Source organism: Eumetopias jubatus, unplaced genomic scaffold, assembly GCF_037043125.1.
Source record: "Eumetopias jubatus isolate StellerSeaLion01/CBP00866 unplaced genomic scaffold, mEumJub1_p1.0 scaffold_10, whole genome shotgun sequence".
In the NCBI taxonomy this organism is placed as follows: domain Eukaryota; kingdom Metazoa; phylum Chordata; class Mammalia; order Carnivora; family Otariidae; genus Eumetopias; species Eumetopias jubatus.
The window spans coordinates 64756446-64776671 of record NW_028274816.1 but is presented as its reverse complement, the minus strand read 5'-3'; the positions used below and the strand labels follow the sequence as shown (position 1 = coordinate 64776671).

Genomic DNA, 20226 nt, shown 5'->3' with positions numbered 1-20226 from the left:
AGGTTTGGTGGGGTGAGGTCTGGAGCTGACAACCAAGAAAAAATTCTTGAGGTGTCTTTGGTGCAAAATCATGGTTTTATTAAAGCATGGGGACAGAACCCATAGGCAGAAAGAGCAGCTGCATGGGCGTTGTGTGGGGTGACTGAGTATATACTTGGGAGTTGGGGGAGGTAAGGAAAAGGGAAGTTTCAAAAAGATTTTCATATATTAAAGACTCACAGGATACCTGAGGCCTTGCCATTGTCAAGTTAAGGTTGTTTTTCCCTCTAGCAAGGCATTAACATTAAGATAGTTGGAAGTTTCCTGGAGGAATGTCACACATATCCCACCCAGGAGTGGGGTGTGGGGGAGAAGGTTGCAGGGTGTCAGCTTGTGCTTTGTCCTCAGCTAGCTTTCTGCTCCCTCATAGGAACCACCAAAAAAAAAAAAAAAAAAAAAAAAAAAAAAAGCAAAGATATATAGCTAAAATGTCAAGAGATAAACTAAGATGGAATACTACAAAATATTCAAATAATCCAGAGAAGGCAGGAAAGGACAAACAAAGGAACAAATCGTAGAAGAGACAAAGAGAAAACAAATAATATTGTAGGCCTTAAATTCAACCTTATCAATAATTACATTAAAAGTGAATGATGTAGGGGTGCCTGGCTGGCTTAGTCTGTAGAGCATATGACTCTTGATCTCGGGGTTGGGAGTTTGAGCTCCACGTTGGGTGTAAAGTTTACTTAAAAAAAAATTGAATGATGTAAACAATTAAAAAACAGAGTCATAGTGTTGTCAAAAACCGAACTCTGTGTTTCAGAGCCAAAATATAATTCGAAGACAGAGTTTGGAATAAAGAGAAACAATAGCTTTCTTGCTTTGCCAGGCAAAGGGGACTACAGCAGGCTGCGGCCTTCAAAAAACCGCAAGCCTGGTCAAGGGAAGGGATGGTGGGGGGTGGGGATGGTATAGGTCATAGGGAAATACAGGATCTAGCTGGTTTTGACAGGAATTGTGTATTTGCTCCCACCTTCCTATGTCATGTCTTCAGGGTGGTACAGGGTTCCTGAAACAAAAGGCTAAGAAGGGAGGAGGGGAGGTTTCAGAAGGGAGGAAAAAGATTATTTTAAAATCGAGCTTTGGGGGCGCCTGGGTAGCTCCATCAGTTAAGTGTCTCCCTTTGGCTCAGGTCATGATCTCAGGGTCCTGCGACTGAGCCCCGCGTCAGGTTCCCGGCTCAATGAGGAGTCTGCTTCTCCCTCTCCCTCTGCTCCTATCCCCTGCTCATTCTCTCTCTCTCTCTCAAATAAATAAAATCAATCAATCAAGCTTTGCTGAAACATTAGCACAGCCATTTTGATTTTTGTTCAACTCTATGCTTTTAAGCGTTTTGTTTGTTTGTTTGTTTGTTTTTAATTTGACAGAGAGACAGCGAGAGAAGGAACATAAGCAGGGGCAGAGGGAGAGGGAGAAGCAGGCTTCCCGCAGAGCAGGGAGCCCGATGCGGGGCTCGATCATGACCTGAGCCGAAGGCAGACACTTAACCAACTGAGCCACCCAGGCGCCCCTTAAGCGGTTTTGATAATGGATAAAACACAAACAAAAACAAGACCCAACTACGGTACCTTCAAGATTCCTATTTTAAATATGATGATATAGGTAGGTTAAAGGTAAAAATACGGAAAAAGAATATATGGTAAACACTAATCAAAAGAAAGTTGGCATGGCTATGTTGTTATCAAAGTAGAACTTATTTATTTACTTTAATAAAGATTTTATTTATTCATTTGACAGAGAGAGACACAGTGAGAGAGGGAACACAAGCAGGGGGAGTGGGAGAGGGAGAAGCAGGCTTCCTGCTGAGCAGTGAGCCCGATGTGGGGCTCAATCCCAGGACCCTGGGATCTTGACCTGAGCCGAAGGCAGATGCTTAACAACTGAGCCACCCAGGCGCCCCCAAAGTAGACTTTAGATCAAAGAAAATTACCAAAGATAAGAAAGGACAGGTGCCTGGGTGGCTCAGATGGTTGGACATCTGCCTTTGGCTCAGGTCATGATCCCAGGGTCCTGGGATTGAGTCCCGCATTGGGCTCCTTGCTCGGTGCAGAGCCTGTTTCTCCCTCTCCCTCTGCCATTCCCTCTACTTGTGCTCTTCTGTCTATCTCTCTGTCAAATGAATAAATAAAATCTTAAAAAAAAAAAAAGGACATTACATAAAAAGATGAAATTTATGAAGAAGACATAACTATCCTAAATATGTATGTACCTGATAATAAAACTCCAAAATAAATGAAGCAAAAACTGGTACAATTAAAGGAAAACTAGATCCCTATTTATATTTGGAGACTTTAATACTCCTCTCTCTGTAATTAATAGAACAAGTAGTTGGAGATTGATAAGGATATAGTGGACTCAAACAACACTATGAACAAGCTTCACTTATTTGTGATTTGCCCCATCATAAACCATATTTTGGCCTTTCCACTCTTTTTCTATACTCTTTTCACAAAAAATGAATCACATTACTGTTCAATATAACCTTTTGCTTACTATAAGGTGAATTTATTTGCATATGAATAGTTACAGGACTGTTGTGGGATTGTTGAGGATTATGGTCAAGAAAAAATTCTTGGGGCACCCGGGTGGCTCAGTCGTTAAGCATCTGCCGTTGGCTCAGGTCATGATCCCGGGGTCCTGGGATCGAGCCCCGCATCGGGCTCCCTGCTCAGCAGGAGGCCAGCTTCTCCCTCTCCCACTCCCTCTACTTGTGTTCCCTCTCTCGCTGTGTCTCTCTCTGTCAAATAAATAAAAAATCTTAAAAAAAAAACAAAAGAAAGAATCCTTAATACATTTTCTGGTGCAATTAGTAAGTTTATTTAAGTAGCACAGGGACAGTATCTGCGGGCAGAAAGAGCTGCATTTTTTGCTATATGAAACTTGGTTATATGCTTAGTGCTCAAGGGGGCGGGAATGTGCAGGCAGTATTAAATCATAAATGTCTTCTTTGAATTTCTACTCGTAAACTACATTTGCAAGATCTCTCTGGTGCTTATCATTCAGCTTGGTATTAACTATCTGTGAGGTGTACAGGCAGTCACAAGACCATTTAAGAATGTAGCAACCATGGGGCGCCTGGGTGGCTCAGTCGTTAAGCGCCTGCCTTAGGCTCAGGTCATGATCCCAGGGTCCTGGGTTCGAGCCGCACATGGAACCCTGCATCGGGCTCCCTGCTCGGCAGGAAGCCTGCTTCTCCCTCTCCCACTCCCCCTGCTTGTGTTCCCTCTCTCACTGTCTCTCTCTCAAATAAATAAATAAAATCTTAAAAAAAAAAAAAAAAAAAAAGGAATGTAGCAACCAGCTCTATGTGATCCTTAAAGGAACTATACAGGCTATGGGTCAGCCTTCTGGGCTAAAGGTGAACATCTTCCTGTTTCTATGCCTTATCAGGACTAGAGATTTCTTCCCAAATTTTTATTTTAGAAGTAATTTTAATCTTACAAATGTTAAAAAACAAAATTCAACTAAGTAAATTTCAATTCTGATTTGCTTTATTAAAGGATCCTTGAATTGGGCAGCATCCCATCTAGTAAATAGAGAGGAGCTCCAAAGGGCTACAGAATGGGAAATGTTTTTAAGTGCAGGGCAAGGAAGTCATAAACAGAAAAAAAAAGGATTATTGGTGAGATCACTTTCATTTGGGGACAAAAGTGTCTTAGGTATTACTAGTTGGATTCACCTTCCTTTGGGGGATGAAGAAGGCCCATGTGACAGACTACCTTTTTGGTGCTGACCAGAAAATTCCTGCTGATATTTTAGGACTACATTTCTGAGGGACACTGAGAGTGCGGTTAGTTTAGGTATTAAGTCCCGGTTTGGTGACTTGCCCTAAGTAATACCATCTTGGGCCTGTGGTTTTTTCTTTTAACATTTTTTTTTAAGTAATCTCTACACCCATAGTGGGGCTCAAAATCACAAACTGGAGATCAAGAGTCACATGTTCTACTGACTGAGCCAGCCAGGTGCCTGTATGGTTTTCTTTTTAACATAGAAAAGCTGCAAAAATAATAGACTTCCATAGACCTTTCACCAGCTTCCCCCAATGTTGACATTTTAGGTAACCACGATATACTTACCAAAACAAGGAAATTACTGGGGTGCCTGGGTGGCTCTAGTCGGAAGAACATGCAACTCTTGATCTCAGGGTTGTGAGTTTGAGCCCCAAGTTGGGTGTAGAGATTACTTTAAAAACAACAACTAAAAATAAATAAATAAAAATAAAAACAGCAACTAAAAAGTGATCATTGGTTCAATGTTAATGACTTAAGCACAGACTTTAATTCTGTTTATCGCCAAATGCCCATTTTTGTTTAGGATCCCACATTGCATTCATTTATGGTGTCTTCTTCATCTATTCTAATCTGGGACAATTCCTTAGACAATTCCTTGTCTTTCATGACCTTGACACTTTTGCCATTGCGGAATACTGCTCAGTTATTTTCTATAATGTCTCTCAGTTTAGGTTTGTCTGGTGTTTGTCACGATTAGATTGAAATGGTGAATTTTTGACAAGAATTCCATAAAGGTGATGATTAAGGTGGTGCCTGCCAGGTTTCTCCACTGTCAAGGTACTGTTTTCCCCTTTATAATTAAAAAATACATCGGAGGAGATTCTTTGAGAATCATCTCCTCACCCTTTCCCAGGCTGTGCTGGAGGATCCCAACCTACCATGCTGGGCCTCAAACCCTGCCCGAGCTACTCTGGGGGGTCGCATGATCTTCCCCAATGTTAATGTCGGATGGTGGGAGTAAGAGTATTATTTTTTTGTTTATATCCGAATTGTTATTGGAATTATTTTATACACATACATAAAACTGAGAACAAGCATTTCCTTTCAGAGCATATTTTGTCACTACTTATTACTAATTTTTAATATGTTTTCCATAATGCACTCACTGACTTTTATTAATATTCTATCTAAAATCCTTACTTAGCTGTCTTGTTAATTCAAAATTGCGTAGGCTGGGGCGCCTGGGTGGCTCAGTCGGTTAAGCGTCTGCCTTCAGCTCAGGTCATGATCCCAGGTCCTGGGATCGAGCCCCGCGTGGGGCTCCCGGCTCAGTGGGGAGCCTGCTTCTCCCTCTCCCTCTGCACTCTCCCTGCTCGTGTTCTCTCACTCTCTCTCTCTCAAATGAATACATAAAATCTTTTAAAAAAATTGTGTAGCTTGTTTCGATTAAGTAAATAATTACATTGTCAATGAATACGGAGGTGTACTTACCTGAATTTAACGTATTTTTCCCAGAAATAAATAATAAACTATGGTATAAAGTTATTTAAAATTATAAAATATGCCGTAATTAAAAATAAGGCTGTACAATAATGATGGCGTCCGATTAAAACCACAGGAGAAAAAAAATTACCCGTGAGTCCCTATCTATGGAGATCAATAAATAACCGGTGAATAAATAAAAGGGAAGGCCGGGACGGCTCCACGGGAGAACTCCCTCCGCCGACCAGCGCGGGTGGGATTGGGGCTGAGCGAGGTGTGGACGCAGGGCGGGCGGGGTCGAGTCTCGATCCCCTCCAACCCCCGCCCAGGCGGAGGGGTACGCCCCAGCGCGACCCTGCCAGCGCCGGGAGAGCGGAAACACCCGCTTCCACTGCCCGCGGCCGGACACAGCCGCGCTGCCTCCTGGGACGCACACATCCGGGTCCCGGCGCGCGCACGCGCACCCGCCCCAAACATGGCCGCCGCCTCGGGCTGTGCCGTTTGCCCGCCAGAGGTGAGTGCCGCCGCGCCCCTCGACCTCTCGGTTCCTCCCTTTCCCTCGGGACGGTGAGGTGTGTGTGTCGGTGGGTGTGCTGAGGCGGGGAGACGTCCTCCGAATCCTGGTGTGGCGTGTGCGGCGCGACCGCGGGCGGGTTTCACGAGGTGAGTGGGCGCGTCCGGCTCGCAGGGGCGCGGGTCGGCCCGGGGCACGGCTGCCCCGGCGACCAAGGACGCAGCCTGTGCCGCGGATGAGGACTCCCCCGGCGCGTGAGGACGCCTCCGCTCTTTCCCCCGCGTCACTCGGCTTCCGCCCTCGTAACCGGCCGGTCCTTTCTCAGGGGTCGTTTGGCCCCGGCCGCCGTGGCGGACCTTGGGTCGCCCGCCCTTCGGCCTCATGGGGGTGGGTCGCGGTCGGCGGGTCTCAGGCCACAGTGGCCGCGTCGCGCCAGTGGACTGTGCCATTTCCCACGGAGCCCCGCAGGTGTCAGATGCCGCTTGTTCCCCGCCCCCGGCCGCGGCGCTCGGCTCCTGCTGTTCCCACCGAGGGCCGCGGTTTTCCCCCTGTGTAGTGGCTGTTTGATTTCAGGTTCCTTGGCGTAGTCGTTCATTTTTTTCAACTCCTCTTCCCCCAGTGGGTCATGGAAAAAGTTTTCATTCATAGAAGTTGAAGTACTTGTGCGACATTATACCGACCCATTAACATCTATACTTGCTTTACCCATATATTTTCCTCTGTCCATCTTTTCAACTATTAATTTTGGGGGGGGACATTTAAAGTAAGTCACGGATTTTACAGAGCTCCCTCTCAAACACCTTATTATTGATTTGTGAAGTTGTGTTTTTTTTTAAGATTTTATTTATTCATTTGACAGAGACACAGCGAGAGAGGGAACACAAGCAGGGGGAGGGGGAGAGGGGAGAAGCGGGCTCCGCGGGAGCCCGACGCGGGGCTCGATCCCAGGACCCCGGGATCATGACCTGAGCCGAAGGCAGACCTTCAACCAACTGAGCCACCTGCATCCTGGGATCGAGCCCCGAGTTGGGCTCCTTGCTCAGCGGGGAGCCTGCTTCTCCCCTCTCCTTCTGCTTGCTGCTCTCACTCTTTCTATCTGCCAAATAAATATATAAAATCTTTAAAGAGGAAAAAAGATTTATTTATTCTGGGTACATGTGCCTTATCAGATATATAATTTGCAAATATTTTATCCTATTCTGTTTTTTTTTTAAGTTTTATTTATTTAAGTAATCTCTACAGCCCATGTTGGGCCTGAACTCATGATCCTGAGATTCAGAGTCGCATCGTCTTCCAACTGAGCCAGCCAGGCACCTCTCCAAGGGTTATGTGTGTTGTTTGTTTTGTTTGTTTTTTGTTTTTTGTTTTTTCACTTTCTTAGTGAAGTTCTTTGAAGCACCAATATTTTAATTTTGATTAGTCAGTTTTACCTACTTTTTTTTGGTCACTTGTACTTTTGTGTTGTACCCATTTCTGAAAATCTATGCCTGTATTTCTTTTAAGAATTTTGTGATTTCAGGGGTGCCTGGATGGCTCAATTGGTTAAACGTCTGCCTTCAGCTCAGGTCATGATTCCAGGGTCCTGGGACCGAGCCCTGCATCGGGCTCCCTGCTCAGTGGGGAGCCTGCTTCTCCCTCCCCCACTACCCCTGCTTGTGCTTGCTCTCTCTGTCAAATAAAAATCTAAAAAAAAAAAAAAAAGAATTATATGATTTCAGCTTTCATATTTAGGCCTGTGATGTATTTTTTATTTTAAGATTTTATTTATTTATTAGAGAGAGAGAGAGTGACAGAGATAGCGAGAGAGAGCACAAGTGGGGAGGAGAGGGAGAAGCTGGCTCCTGCTGAGCAGGGAGCCTGACGTGGGGCTCGATCCCAGGACCCTAGGATCATGACCTGAGCTGAAGGCAGACGCCCAACTGCCCAAGCCACCCAGGCGCCCCTGGCCTGTGATCTGTTTTGAGTTAATTTTTGTGTAATGCTCACTCTTTGTGATCAGTGGTTTGCAGTGTGCCTTTTACCATCCTGGAGTATCTATAAAAGGAATTTTATAGATAATATTAAATATCCATGTAACTTAAAAATCCTAAAATCTTATGCACATATAAATAATCAGTAAAAGGAAAGGCAGGGGCCCTGGTTAGCTCAGTGAGTTAACCATCTGCCTTCAGCTCAGGTCATGATCCCAGAGTCCCAGGATTGAGCCCGTCATCAGGCTTCCTCTCAGTGGGGAGTCTGCTGCTCCCTCTCCCTCTGCTTCTCCCCAGCTCATGCTTGCTTGTTCTCTCTTGCTCACTCTCTCAAATAAATAAATAAAATATTTTTTTTAAAAAAGGAAAGGCATATGTATAAAAATATATATTTCTATATTTAAATGCTTGGGCACAATACCTTAGAAGACATAGGAAGCAGTCCAGTGCTGAAAGTTTGAATTCAGACAAATAGGACAGTGAGAAAATACTGTCTTGAGTGAAACTGAATGAGGTGAGGTATATGTGGATGCTGCTGGAACAGTGAGGGCTGGAGAAGTGGACCCGGACCAGGTGTATTGAATAGAAAAGGGAGAAAGACAGTACTTTGGTGGAAGCAGGTTCTAAGTACTTATGCAGTAAGGCAACTCAGGCTGTTCAGATGCGGTGGGACTTAGTCACAGGCAAAGGACCAGTCACCCCTTGTGGTGTGGCCTGGAACAGCATCAGGACAATTTATGACAGAAAACAGTTCTTCAGACCTAAAGTCTCAGCCTGTGCTGGGGCCAACATTCAGTGTGTAAAAAAGCTTTGGAGACCACCTTCTTTGGTGACCATGGGAAGAGGACAGGCTGGGGAAAATTCGTAATATTGGGGCTTCAGACAAGTGATATGGCGGACATCTGAGCAGAGGTTCAGAAGAAGAGTGGGGGAGAAATAGGGAACCCCCAAAATATATGAATGGCATCAAGGTGAATTTTTTACAACATATATTTTGTATTATACTACTGAAAGTAGTATTACATAAGTATGTAGGAGGACGATAATCTGAGATATTTATTTGTTTTTTAAGTTTTACTTATTTATGTAATCTCTACACCCAATGTGGGGCTTGAACTTAAAACCCCAAAATCAAGAGTCGAATGCTCTTCTGAGCGAGCCAGGTGCCCCAATCTGAGATATTTTAAAAACAACCTTAATTAACAAAATCAGTGTGATTCCTATGTTAAATTCCCTAATTTTACCAAAAGTCTGTCCTAATGTCCTCCTGTATACTGGTGATCATTTGTTCTTTTTTTAAAGATTTTATTTATTTTTATTTATTTTTAAAAGATTTTATTTATTTATTTGACAGCGAGAGAGAGAGAGAGAGAGAGAGAGAGAGGCAGGAGAGAGGGAGCACAAGCAGGGGGAGTGGGAGAGGGAGAAGCAGGCTTCCCGCTGAGCAGGGAGCCTGATGCAGGGCTCGATCCCAGGACCCTGAGATCATGACCTGAGCCGAAGGCAGACACTTAACGACTGAGCCACCCAGGCATCCCTAAAATTTTATTTATTTATTAGAGAGCATGAGAGAGCACAAGCAAGGGGGAGGGGTAGAGGGAGAAGCAGACTCCCTGCCAAGCAGGGAGCCCGATGAGGTACCCAATCCCAGGATTCTGGGATCATGACGTTAGCTGAAAGCAGACACTTAATTGATTGAGCCACCCGGGCACCCCAGATCGTTCCCCCCCCCCCCCCCCCCCCAGTAATCGCACTGTGGCCCTCAGGGCCTCATTGTCAGAGGGTATAGTTGAAATGGCAAGTTTTTGTCAAGGAGATGTAGAATAGGGAATGAGTCCATAAGTTCAGGACAGTATCCTGATTTCTTTTTAGCTTGCTTCTCCTAAATGAATTTTCCTTAATATCTTGTAACACATGAAGTATTGTTCTATTCTAAGGTACCCCAGGTTGATACCTGCAGGGACGTTGGTCAGTAGGGTGGTCAAGCATCATGTGGTGGTCTTGAGCATGGTAGCAAATCTACATCCTCAGCTTGGGCCCATCAGATGCTAGCTAGTGTTCCCCGCTGCCTGCATCTTTGTGACAACCTAACACCTCCACAGATTTCGAGATGCTCCCAGTGGAAGTACTACCAAGGTCAAGAGCTCTGGTTCAGAGTGGAAGGGACTTGTCCCCTTATAGGGGACGTGTCTATGCTTAGGACTACGGGCATCATTCTTGAAGACATAATTTTACTTATTACAGGTTTATTGAGATATAATTCATAATATCATGACTCATCCAAAGTCCACAATTCAGGGGTGCCTCAGTCAAGTGTCTGTCTGTGATCGAGCCCCACGTTGTCGGGCTCTCTGTTCAGCAGGGAGCCTGCTTCTTCCTCTCCCTCTGCCTGCTGTTCCCCCTGCTTGTGCTCTCTTGCTCTCTCTGTCAAATAAATAAATAAAATCTTTTTTAAAAAGTGCACAATTCAGTGGTTTTTAGTATGTTTACAGAGTTTTACAACCATCACCACCGTGTAATTCCAGAATGTTTTTATTAGGCCAACAAGAAACCCCATACCCATTAGTAGTCATTCCCCTTTTCTTCCAGCTCCTGGCAGCCACTAATTGATGTTCTGTCTATATGTAATTGCTTGTTCTGGACATTTCATATAAATGAGATCATATACTATGTATTCATTTATGTCAGAGTTCTTTCATTGAGCATAATGTTTTTAAAGTTCATCTATATTGTCGTACCATGTATTAGTAATTCATTCCTTCTTGTGGCTGAAGAATATTCCATTGTGTGGATTTCTACATTTTGTTTAGCCATTCCTCAGTTGATGGACATTTATTTGAGTTTCCACTTTTTGTTTATTATGAATAGTGCTGCCATTATTGTGTAATTCATGTACAAGTTTATGTGTGGACATATGTTTGCATTTTTCTTGAGTAGATATCTAGAGTAGAGTTGCTGGGTCACAAAACTATGTGTAACTTTTTTTTTTTTTAAGATTTACTTATTTATGTATGTATGTATTTGTGTATGTAAGGGAGAGAATCCCAAGCAGACTCCTTGTGGACCCAGACATGGGGTTTGATCCCACGGCCCTGAGATCATGATCTGAGCCAAAACCAAGAGTCATTTGCTCAACTAACTGAGCCAGGCAGGCGCCCTTTTTTTGTCTGGTTTTTTTTTTTTTTTTGGCCACACTCATGGTTATGAAGTGGTATCTCACTGTGGTTTTGATTAGCATTTCCCTAATGACAGTGATGATGATCATCTTTTCATGTGCTTATTGGCCATCTGTATGTCTTTGGAGAAATGTCTATTCACATCCATTGCCTACTTTTAAAATTTGGGTTGTTTTGTTACTGAGTTGTAAGAGTTTTTTGTATCTTCTATATAGGAGTTCTTTATTAGACATATGCTTTGTAAATATTTTCTCCCATTTGATGGGTTGTCATTTCACTTTCTTAGTGGTATCTAACTTTTTTTTTAAAGATTTTATTTATTTATTTGACAGAGAGAGACATAGCGAGAGAGGGAACACAAGCAGGGGGAGTGGGAGAGGGAGAAGCAGGCTTCCCGCTGAGCAGGGAGCCCGATGCGGGGCTCGATCCCAGGACCCTGGGATCACGACCTGAGCCACCCAGGCGCCCCAGTGGTATCTGACTCTTACTGCAATAAAGGAAATAGCTATTATAGATTGAAAGGATGTTCCCTTTGCTTTTCAAGGCCCATTCTCCATATCCCAAGACAGTCATGATCACAGCTTTGGTAGGTGTCTTGCCAGGTCATTCCTTTCAGCATATTTGTGTCTAAAAAATTTCCCCAAGTGGTATCATGGTGTATATACGTCTGACTCATTTCTTTTAAGTACACACATGTACCCTTCCCCTACAGACCTGTAGGAAGGTGCTCTCTCTATCTTGTCTTCACAGGACAACCACAGGCCATCCAGGCCCCAGTGTACTCAGAAGTCCCAGTATGGGAAACATGCGGTATGGTGGCAGGGCAGCCTTAGGAGGCCTTTTTTGTAGGTGAGGAACTGATAATGTTCAGGAGTGAAATCTTGGGATGTGGTCCTCCTGACCAGCTAGCCCTCCATATTACTGTTGAATGCTGTGGATGTAGGCTTCTGGGGTCTTGGTCTTGGCTTCAAAGTGAACAAATCTGAATTTTTCACATTAGTTGTGATGTTTACTTTGATTCCTTGTGTCCCTAATCGTTAAGAATTTTCATCAAGAATTGGAGCTTTCCTTAAAGCACTTTCTGAATTTATTGATATAGGCTAAAGGGTCTACTACTCCTTGCATCTGAGAGCAGTTTGATCATGAGTCTGGGTGAGATTTCCTCAGATTACTCTCTTATTGAGACAGGGTGTAGGGGACTATTTTTTACTTTTATCTGAAAATAATGGGGAATTGCATCAGTAGACACTTTAATACTTTACAAGCCTTACGTTCTTAGGATAAATCCAATGTTGCCATTTTGGTAACTTTCTTCTGTTTCTTAGTTAAATACCCTTTTCATAACTGATATCACTAATGTGTGCCTCCTCTTTTTGGGGGGTCACTCTTGTCAAAATACGTCTTTCATTAGTCTTTTCAAATAACAGACTTGGTTTTCTTTATCTTCTTGGATGTTCTTTAATTTCTGCTGTTACTTTTATTATCACCTTCCTTCTACTTCCTGTTGGTTTACTCCTTAATTCTTTCCCTTAAGTCTTGAACCATGACTCATTAACCTTCCGTCTTCTTTTTTTTTTTTTTTAATATAAGCATTAAAGGCCAACATTTTCTGAGGAACTGTGTTAGCTGCATCCTCATTTGCCACATGTTTTGAGATATACCATTTCCATTGTTCAGTTTGATTCTAGGTGTTTTTCTGATTTCTGCTGAGATTTCCCTTTGAACTCTGAATTCTGGAGAAATAGGTTTTTGTTTTTCCCAATAAATAGAAGTTTGTTTTACTTAATGTTTTTCTTGTATTTGGTTTTCTTTCTGCTACTGGTTCTTAACTTGACCACATTTCTAGTTAAGAGGCTATGGTCTAGGGCGCCTGGGTGGCTCAGTCGTTTAAGCGTCTGCCTTCACCTCAGGTCATGATCCCAGGGTCATGGGATTGAACCCCTCATCAGGCTCCCTGCTCAGCAGGGAGTTTTCTTCTCCCTCTCCCTCTGCTCCCCCCGCCCCGCTTGTGGTCTCTCTCTTTCACTCACTCTCAAATACATAAGAATCTTAAAAAAAAAAAAAAAAAAAAAGCTTTGTGGTCTGGTCTTGGTTGAACTTGTTCTTTGCCCTCGTTTATTGTCAGTGTTAGCAAATGTTCCACTTGCGCTCAGAAAGCATTTGTTTGGCTTTAATTGTTGTTTCATGGCTCTTCACCCAACTGTTGGATCAGGCTAGTTAATTACATTCTTTCCTCCTTCTCTATCAGTTTTTCTGAATTTTCATTTCTGAAAGAGGTTCATTAAAAGCTCCCAGTACAGTTGAATTTGCTGATTTTGATTTACAGTCCTGGCTGACATTTTTCTGTTTTGAGGCATGCTGTTAATATAGACATTTTTGCCATTGTTCTGTTGCCCTATTATACTTGAAGTTTATCATTAGTTGTCAAAGAACCATAAAATCTTTGGTTAGCTTTTGTCTCTTCCAAACTTTTGCTTTTGTCTTCTATTTGCTTTTGCTTTAGGTGTGTCCGTTGCATACAGATGTTTTAGTGTGGGGCTCGATCCCAGGACCCTAGGATCATGACCTGAAGCCAAAGGCAGACGCTTAACGACTGAGCCACTCAGGTGCCACCCCCACGCACTTTAAAAAAAACACCTTCCTTTATTTTCAGGTATCTATTTTTTGCTATCAATTGATCTGTCGTGATAGTTTTTACTCCTTCCCCAGTGTTCTGTCTTCTCTCTGTTGGTCTTTAAGAATGTCTCTTGAGGTATAGATTGATACCCATTTATGCTTGGGCTCATGTTTTCTGAGTCTGAGATGCCTATCGGTGGAATTGCTGGATAGTGGAATGTGCCCATTTTATGTTTTGATGCTGCTACCATATTATACTGAGTGGACTGACCACTTTACATGCCCACTAATACTCTTCTTCCCCGAGGTGCCTAAGCTTTATATTCTCATGCCTTGTTTTATTTTTACTCATATGAAAAGTGTACATTTTGTCTTCTTAACGTTTCAGTTTGTAATTTTCTGAATGATGGTGAGAATGAGCAGATACTCATGTTTTCAGGATATTTGTATTTTTTATGAAGTGCCTTTTTGTGTCCCTTTTCCCCTTTTTTGTGCTATTCTGTAAGAATTCTTTTTTTTTTAAGATTTTATTTATTCATTTGAGACACAGAGATAGAGAGAGCATGAGCAGGGAGAGAGGGAGAGGGAGAAGCAGGCTCCCCGCTGAGCCAGGAGCCCGATGTGGGGCTCAATCCCGGGACCCTGGGATCATGACCTGAGCCAAAGGCAGACGCTTAACCATATGAGCCACCCAGGCGCCCCTGTAAGAATTCTTTATAGATCTTGGGCACTGTTCCTTTGTCTCTTTTATATTTTATGATATTTCTTCATTTGCCACCTGTGTTTTGGTTCTTACTGTATTTTTGTTTGGAAATTTAAAATGTTGATATTAAATTTGTTAATCCTTATCTGTGTGGTTTTTGTTTGTTGATCATGAAGGTGTCCTACATAATGCAAACTTTGTTGGGGTTTTTCTTCATCTAGAGTTTTTTAAAAAATATTTCTGAGATAAGGATCTAATTTCATTTTGCTTAAAAGAAATGAGGAACCATTATCTTTTTTTTTTTAAGATTTTATTTATTTGAGAGAGAGAATGAGAGAGAGAGAGAGCACAAGAGGGAAGAGGGTCAGAGGGAGAAGCAGACTCCCTGCTGAGCAGGGAGCCCGACGCGGGACTCGATCCTAGGACTCCAGGATCACGACCTGAGCCGAAGGCAGTCGCTTAACCAACTGAGCCACCCAGGCGCCCGAGGAACCATTGTCTTGATATCATAAAATCAAAGGGGTAGGGGGTGGTTAGAGGAAGATCAATAATGGTGGAGACACTGGCAGCCACAGGTCAGAGGCAGCATCAGACATGATCTCTCATAGTAACCTTGCAGGGTGGTCCTTGACAGATCCAGGACTTTCAGAACTTCCTGGTCATCGAGTTTGTCCTTTGTCCCATCCATGAAGACAGAACTCTGACTACAAAGCTGGGGTGAAAAGTGCTCGTTCAGCACTGTCATAAGCACATGATGAAGTTGGGGCTTTGAAAATGTGTATTGATTGTTGATATGGGCAGTGGGTGGTAGGGACTAGCACACAGTAGCCAAGACGGTGTTCCACTCTGTGAGCAGTGACACCTGGCTTCTGGTCTCCACATCTGTTTCATTCTTTTGGTGATACTTGTCTGTACTGTTCTTGGCTCCATCCCTTGACTCTCACTTTACCTTCCCCTTGTACAGATGTTAATTTGAAAAAGTCAAAATACCCACAAATGTAAATTGGTTCAGCTACTATCTAAAACAGTATGGAGTTTCCTCAGAAAACTTAAAAATAAAAATGCCATATGATGTAGTAATTCCACTACTGGGTATTTACCTCCAAAAAGGGAACAAAACACTAGTTGAAAAAGATATATGCCCTCCTGTTCATTGCAGCATTATTTATAATAGCCAAGATATGGAAGCAACCCAAGTGCCCATTGACAGATGAATGGATAAAGATGTGGTATGTATATATGATGGAATATTGCTCAGGCATAAAAAAGGATGAGGCTTTGCCATTTGTCACAAATGGATGTATCTAGAGGGTATTATGCTAAGTGAAAGAAGTCAAGCAGAGAAAGACAGATACCATATGATTTCGCTTTGGGGAATCTAAAAAACAAATGAACAAAGTAGAAACAGAGCCATAAATAAAGAGATCAAACTGATGGTTGCCAGAGGGGAGGGGTGGGGGGATGGGTAAAATGGGTGAAGGGGATTGAGGTACAGGCTTCCAGTTACGAAATGAATAAGTCATGGGGATTAAAGGTACATTACAGGGAGTAGTCAGTGGTTTTGTAGTAGTGTTATATGGTGACGGATGGTGATTACACTTGTACTGAGTTTAGCATAACATATAGACTTGTCAAATCACTGTCTTACACCTGAAACTCATGTAACATTGTTTGTCAAATATATTCCAATAAAAAATAAGCTGGGGAAAAATTAATAAAAAAATATAAAAATATGGATCCACACATCTGGTCTGTCATAATTTTTTATTCCTCTTCCAGGTACAGCTTTATGTACTTAAGTCTGTCTTTTTCATTGTTTACTTTTCAGCCTGAGACATGAGATTGAAAATGAGAGAATATTTCTGAAGAACCATCCTGTGACGTGGAAATGGAAGGATTTACGAGAGAGGGCTCCCATCTTTCCATTCTAGGTGATAATTGGGACTGTAAGAACCGGGAGGGACATTTGAGACAATCAGGTTTAACTCAGGAGAAACCAGGGGCTCAGGAAGCAATTTGTGAATATTCTGAACTTGAAGAGCATTTGAGTGCAAGCCCAGACCTTCTGCCATCTAAGAGAGTACCTACAAACGGTTTTCATATATGTGACTCAGATATTAAAAGTTTGGATTGTGATCCAGCTTTACACAGTTGTCAGAAAAATTACGGAACTAAGAGAAGTGGTGACAGTGATGCATGTGGAAAAGCCTTCAACCATTCTGTGGAAGTTTTTCAACTTGGAAGAGATCAAATGAGAGAGAAACCCTATAAATACACTGAAAGTGTTAAATCTTTCAACCATTTTACCCCTCTTGGTGAACAAAAAATAGCAAAAAGAGGAAAGAAACTCTATGAAGGTAAGGACTTTGGGGACATCTTTACCCTGAGTTCATCTGTTAATGAAAACAGGAAGAATCACCTTGGAGAGAAACTATATAAATGCACTGAATGTGGCAAATGCTTCAAACGGAACTCTTCTCTTGTGTTGCATCACCGAACTCACACTGGAGAAAAACCTTACACTTGTAATGAATGTGGAAAATCGTTTTCCAAGAACTACAACCTGATTGTGCATCAAAGAATCCATACAGGAGAGAAGCCCTATAAATGCAATAAATGTGGGAAAGCCTTCAGTGATGGGTCAGCTCTCACACAACACCAGAGAATTCACACTGGTGAGAAACCTTATGAATGTCTAGAATGTGGGAAAACCTTCAACCGAAATTCATCTCTGATTTTGCATCAAAGAACTCATACAGGAGAAAAACCATATAGATGTAATGAGTGTGGGAAACCTTTTACCGACATCTCCCATCTCACTGTGCATCTCAGAATCCACACTGGGGAGAAGCCCTATGAATGTAGCAAATGTGGAAAGGCTTTCCGGGATGGCTCATACCTTACCCAACATGAGAGGACTCACACTGGAGAGAAGCCCTTTGAATGTGTGGAGTGCGGGAAGTCCTTCAACCGAAATTCTCACCTCATTGTACATCAAAAAATCCACTCTGGGGAGAAACCCTATGAATGTAAAGAGTGTGGGAAAACGTTCATTGAGAGTGCTTACCTCATTCGGCACCAGAGGATTCATACTGGTGAGAAGCCCTATGGCTGTAACCAGTGTCAGAAGCTTTTTAGGAACATTGCTGGCCTCATCCGGCACCAGAGGACTCATACTGGTGAGAAGCCCTATGAGTGTAATCAGTGTGGCAAAGCTTTCAGGGATAGCTCCTGTCTGACCAAGCACCAGAGAATTCACACAAAGGAGACCCCATACCAGTGTCCTGAATGTGGAAAGTCGTTCAAGCAGAACTCTCACCTGGCGGTACATCAGAGACTCCACAACAGGGAGGGTCCCAGCCAGTGTCCTCAGTGTGGAAAAACATTCAGAAGGAGCTCGTCCCTCATCCGACATCAAAGAACACACTCTGGAGAGCAACCCATGGAAACATAACTAATGTGGGCCACATTTGTCCCCTGACTTGGTCTCAAAAAGCTGTGTGAAGGAGGAGTGGGGTGACATTTCCCTATCAGCAGAAAAGAATTCTTTAAGCTATCCAGTGAATTGATGAATGTGAGGCATTCCTTAGCCGTACTATTAAATCTATACAATAAGGAACTCCTGGGGAAAACAGAATGGTAATAAATGTGGAAGAGGCTTCAGGAATGATGCAGCCAATACCAAATGTAATAGCGCACACACTGGAATAAAATCTGTGAATGTCAAGAAGATACTTCCCTGGAGATGCATCAGAGTGCTTAAACAGTAAAGAACCTGTGAATGTATTCAGTAAGTAATTGGTATGTGAAATCCTTTAATAAGGAATGTCTGCCTTGTACATAAGCAAACTCTTATTAGGATCAAGTGTAATCAGTGAGAAAAGCTTTTGGTAGCTCTTACTGTCTACTCTGTATCAGCAAAGACATCCTGGTGATAGACTGCACACAGTTTTCCACCCCTTGGCAACCACAGAATTGTAGTTAGATTTTGCTGTTTGTAGTCTGCCTATGTTACAATCCTGTCGGATGCTGAAGATTTGTTTCAGAATGGGCAGCTGGATGAGGACGTTGCTTGAGAATGAACAATGAAATTGTCCCTGTTAAGACCGAAGCCAGCTCGTACTAAGATGGAGAGGGCTGCTGCTGAGAAATGTGATGCGTTGCTTTAGTTGTGGAAATAAAAATGAGTTCCTGTGATTCTGTTATCACCTCCCCCCATTGTTCATCTAGGACATTTCTAATTTGTTTTATGCAGTCATGCTGAACCATAATTATGAAGGTTTTGTGACCATGTTGAAAATGCTTATAATATGGCAGGCGACAACAACAATAAAAGAGGCATAAAATAGAAGACTTGCTGTCATTCCAGCCATGGCCATGTACAGGTATGTGCACATGTGGATGTAGATTGGATGTTGGTCACGAAATAAACGTGGTTTTCTTAGGGGCCTACAATTGTGTATGATTTTTTTTCTCTATTATAAGCCATACATTGTTGCTATAATAATTTGATAAGGAATAGAAAGAGGGAACCAGAGCAAGGCAAATTTTGGGTTTCTTTGGACCTTTTTTTACCAGAAGGAGCTAGATCAGGGTCACAGGGCAACTTTAAGCACAGATGGGGAACATGCAGGAAGTTTCTCTCGAGTGAGAGCATCCAATGGCCCAGGGCGTAAGAATAATTTCCTTCTTTGGGACTTGGAGGTGTCATTGTGAGGAGAGGATGGGTCTCAGAAAATGTGGAGTAGGAGGCTACAGAGAGGTCTAGGATGATCTCAGAACATCCCGCCTGTGGAAATAAAGGTGCTGGCCACGTGAGAGCTGCTTAGGCTGGATGGCATAGCCTCAAAATCCTGAGAATGGCTCCCCTTGAGAGTCATTGAATAAAGGCTGTGAGATAATAAAGTTGTGGTTTTTTAAGCTGCTAAGTTTGTGGTAATTTGTTAAGGCAGCAATAGAAAACTAACACAAGCGGGATGCCTGGGTGGCTCGGTTGAGCATCTGCCTTCGGCTTGGGTCATGATCTCAGGGTCCTGGGGTCAAGCCCCACATTGGGCTACCTGCTCAGCGGTAGCGGGCTTCCTGCTTCTTCCTCTCCCTCTGCCCCTCCCCCTGCTTGTGCTCTCTCTCTCAAATAAAATCTTTAAAGGAAAAAAAAAAAACTAACACAAGCATTATAGAAAATTATCACCTGCCCTTTTTCTCTCTTCTTGTGCTCTTTTTGCTTGTTCCTTCCTCAGACTCCAGCAGGGCCACTGCCAATCTACACTTTCCTTCTAGACTAGTTAGGAAAAGGAGCTCCTTGGGGCAGTGTAGAAGGAAAACTCTTCATTTGCTTTGGAGATACTACACCTGGGCACAGTAGGGCTAACAGCTGAAATTGTGAGATCAGTGGACTGTGAGGAGTCTGATGCATCACCCCTTAAAAGCCCTACCCGACTCATGGCCAATACGACTAGTTTTTTGTTTTGTTTTTACAGACTTTATTTGAGAGGGAGAGCACAAGCAGGGGGAGAGGGAGAAGCAGGCTCCCAGCTGAGCAGGGAGCCCGGTGGGGCTCAGTCCCAGGACCCTGGGATCATGACCTGAGCCGAAGGCAGATGCTCAACCAACAGGGCCACCCAGGCGCCCGCTATATGACTAGTTTTAGCCATATGTGCAGACCCAAGACCTTCATCCTCCCACAGGCTGGGTTGCAATTCTTTAATACAACAATCAGGAATTCCTGTTGGAAGGCTAAATAATGGCTTTCAGATCTTGCAATGTGGAGATGATCCTGGGTTATCTCGTGGGGGCAGTGTCATCACAGAGGTACATACGGGGTCAGAGTCAGAGGAGAGGTGTTGGAACCAGAAGTTAGATCAATGCATTTCCAGATGGGAGAGGTGTTATGAGGCAAGGAATGTGGGTAGCTTCTAGAAGGTGGTAAAGGCAGGGAAATTAATTCTCCATGTACATCCTCCAGAAGGAACCAGCCCGGCTGACACCTTGTTAT

The 20226-nt window shown here is 43.2% G+C and overlaps 1 protein-coding gene across 3 annotated transcripts; it reads left to right on the top strand.

Annotated features, from left to right (window-relative positions):
* The first annotated feature begins 5709 nt into the window (after positions 1–5709).
* On the top strand, positions 5710–19136 carry ZNF329 (zinc finger protein 329). Of its 3 annotated transcripts, XR_003607551.2 has the most exons (3): positions 5710–5766; positions 16060–18021; positions 18487–19136. XR_003607551.2 is itself a non-coding variant. In XM_028093345.2 (2 exons), exon 2 carries the CDS (start codon positions 16120–16122, stop codon positions 17683–17685), a length of 1566 nt encoding a protein of 521 aa, XP_027949146.1. In that variant the 5' UTR covers positions 5710–5766; positions 16060–16119; the 3' UTR covers positions 17686–19136. The 3 variants fall into 3 exon arrangements, 2 of the variants coding, with proteins under 2 accessions (XP_027949146.1, XP_087883134.1); XM_028093345.2 differs by having other exon boundaries at positions 16060–19136; XM_088027008.1 differs by lacking the exon at positions 5710–5766 and adding an exon at positions 5779–5915 and having other exon boundaries at positions 16060–19136.
* The last annotated feature ends 1090 nt before the right edge of the window (positions 19137–20226 follow it).

What these genes read in the sequence shown, in the direction of transcription:
- ZNF329 (XM_028093345.2), top strand. Translation starts at nt 16,120, where the DNA reads ATGGAAGGATTTACGAGAGAGGGCTCCCATCTTTCCATTCTAGGTGAT.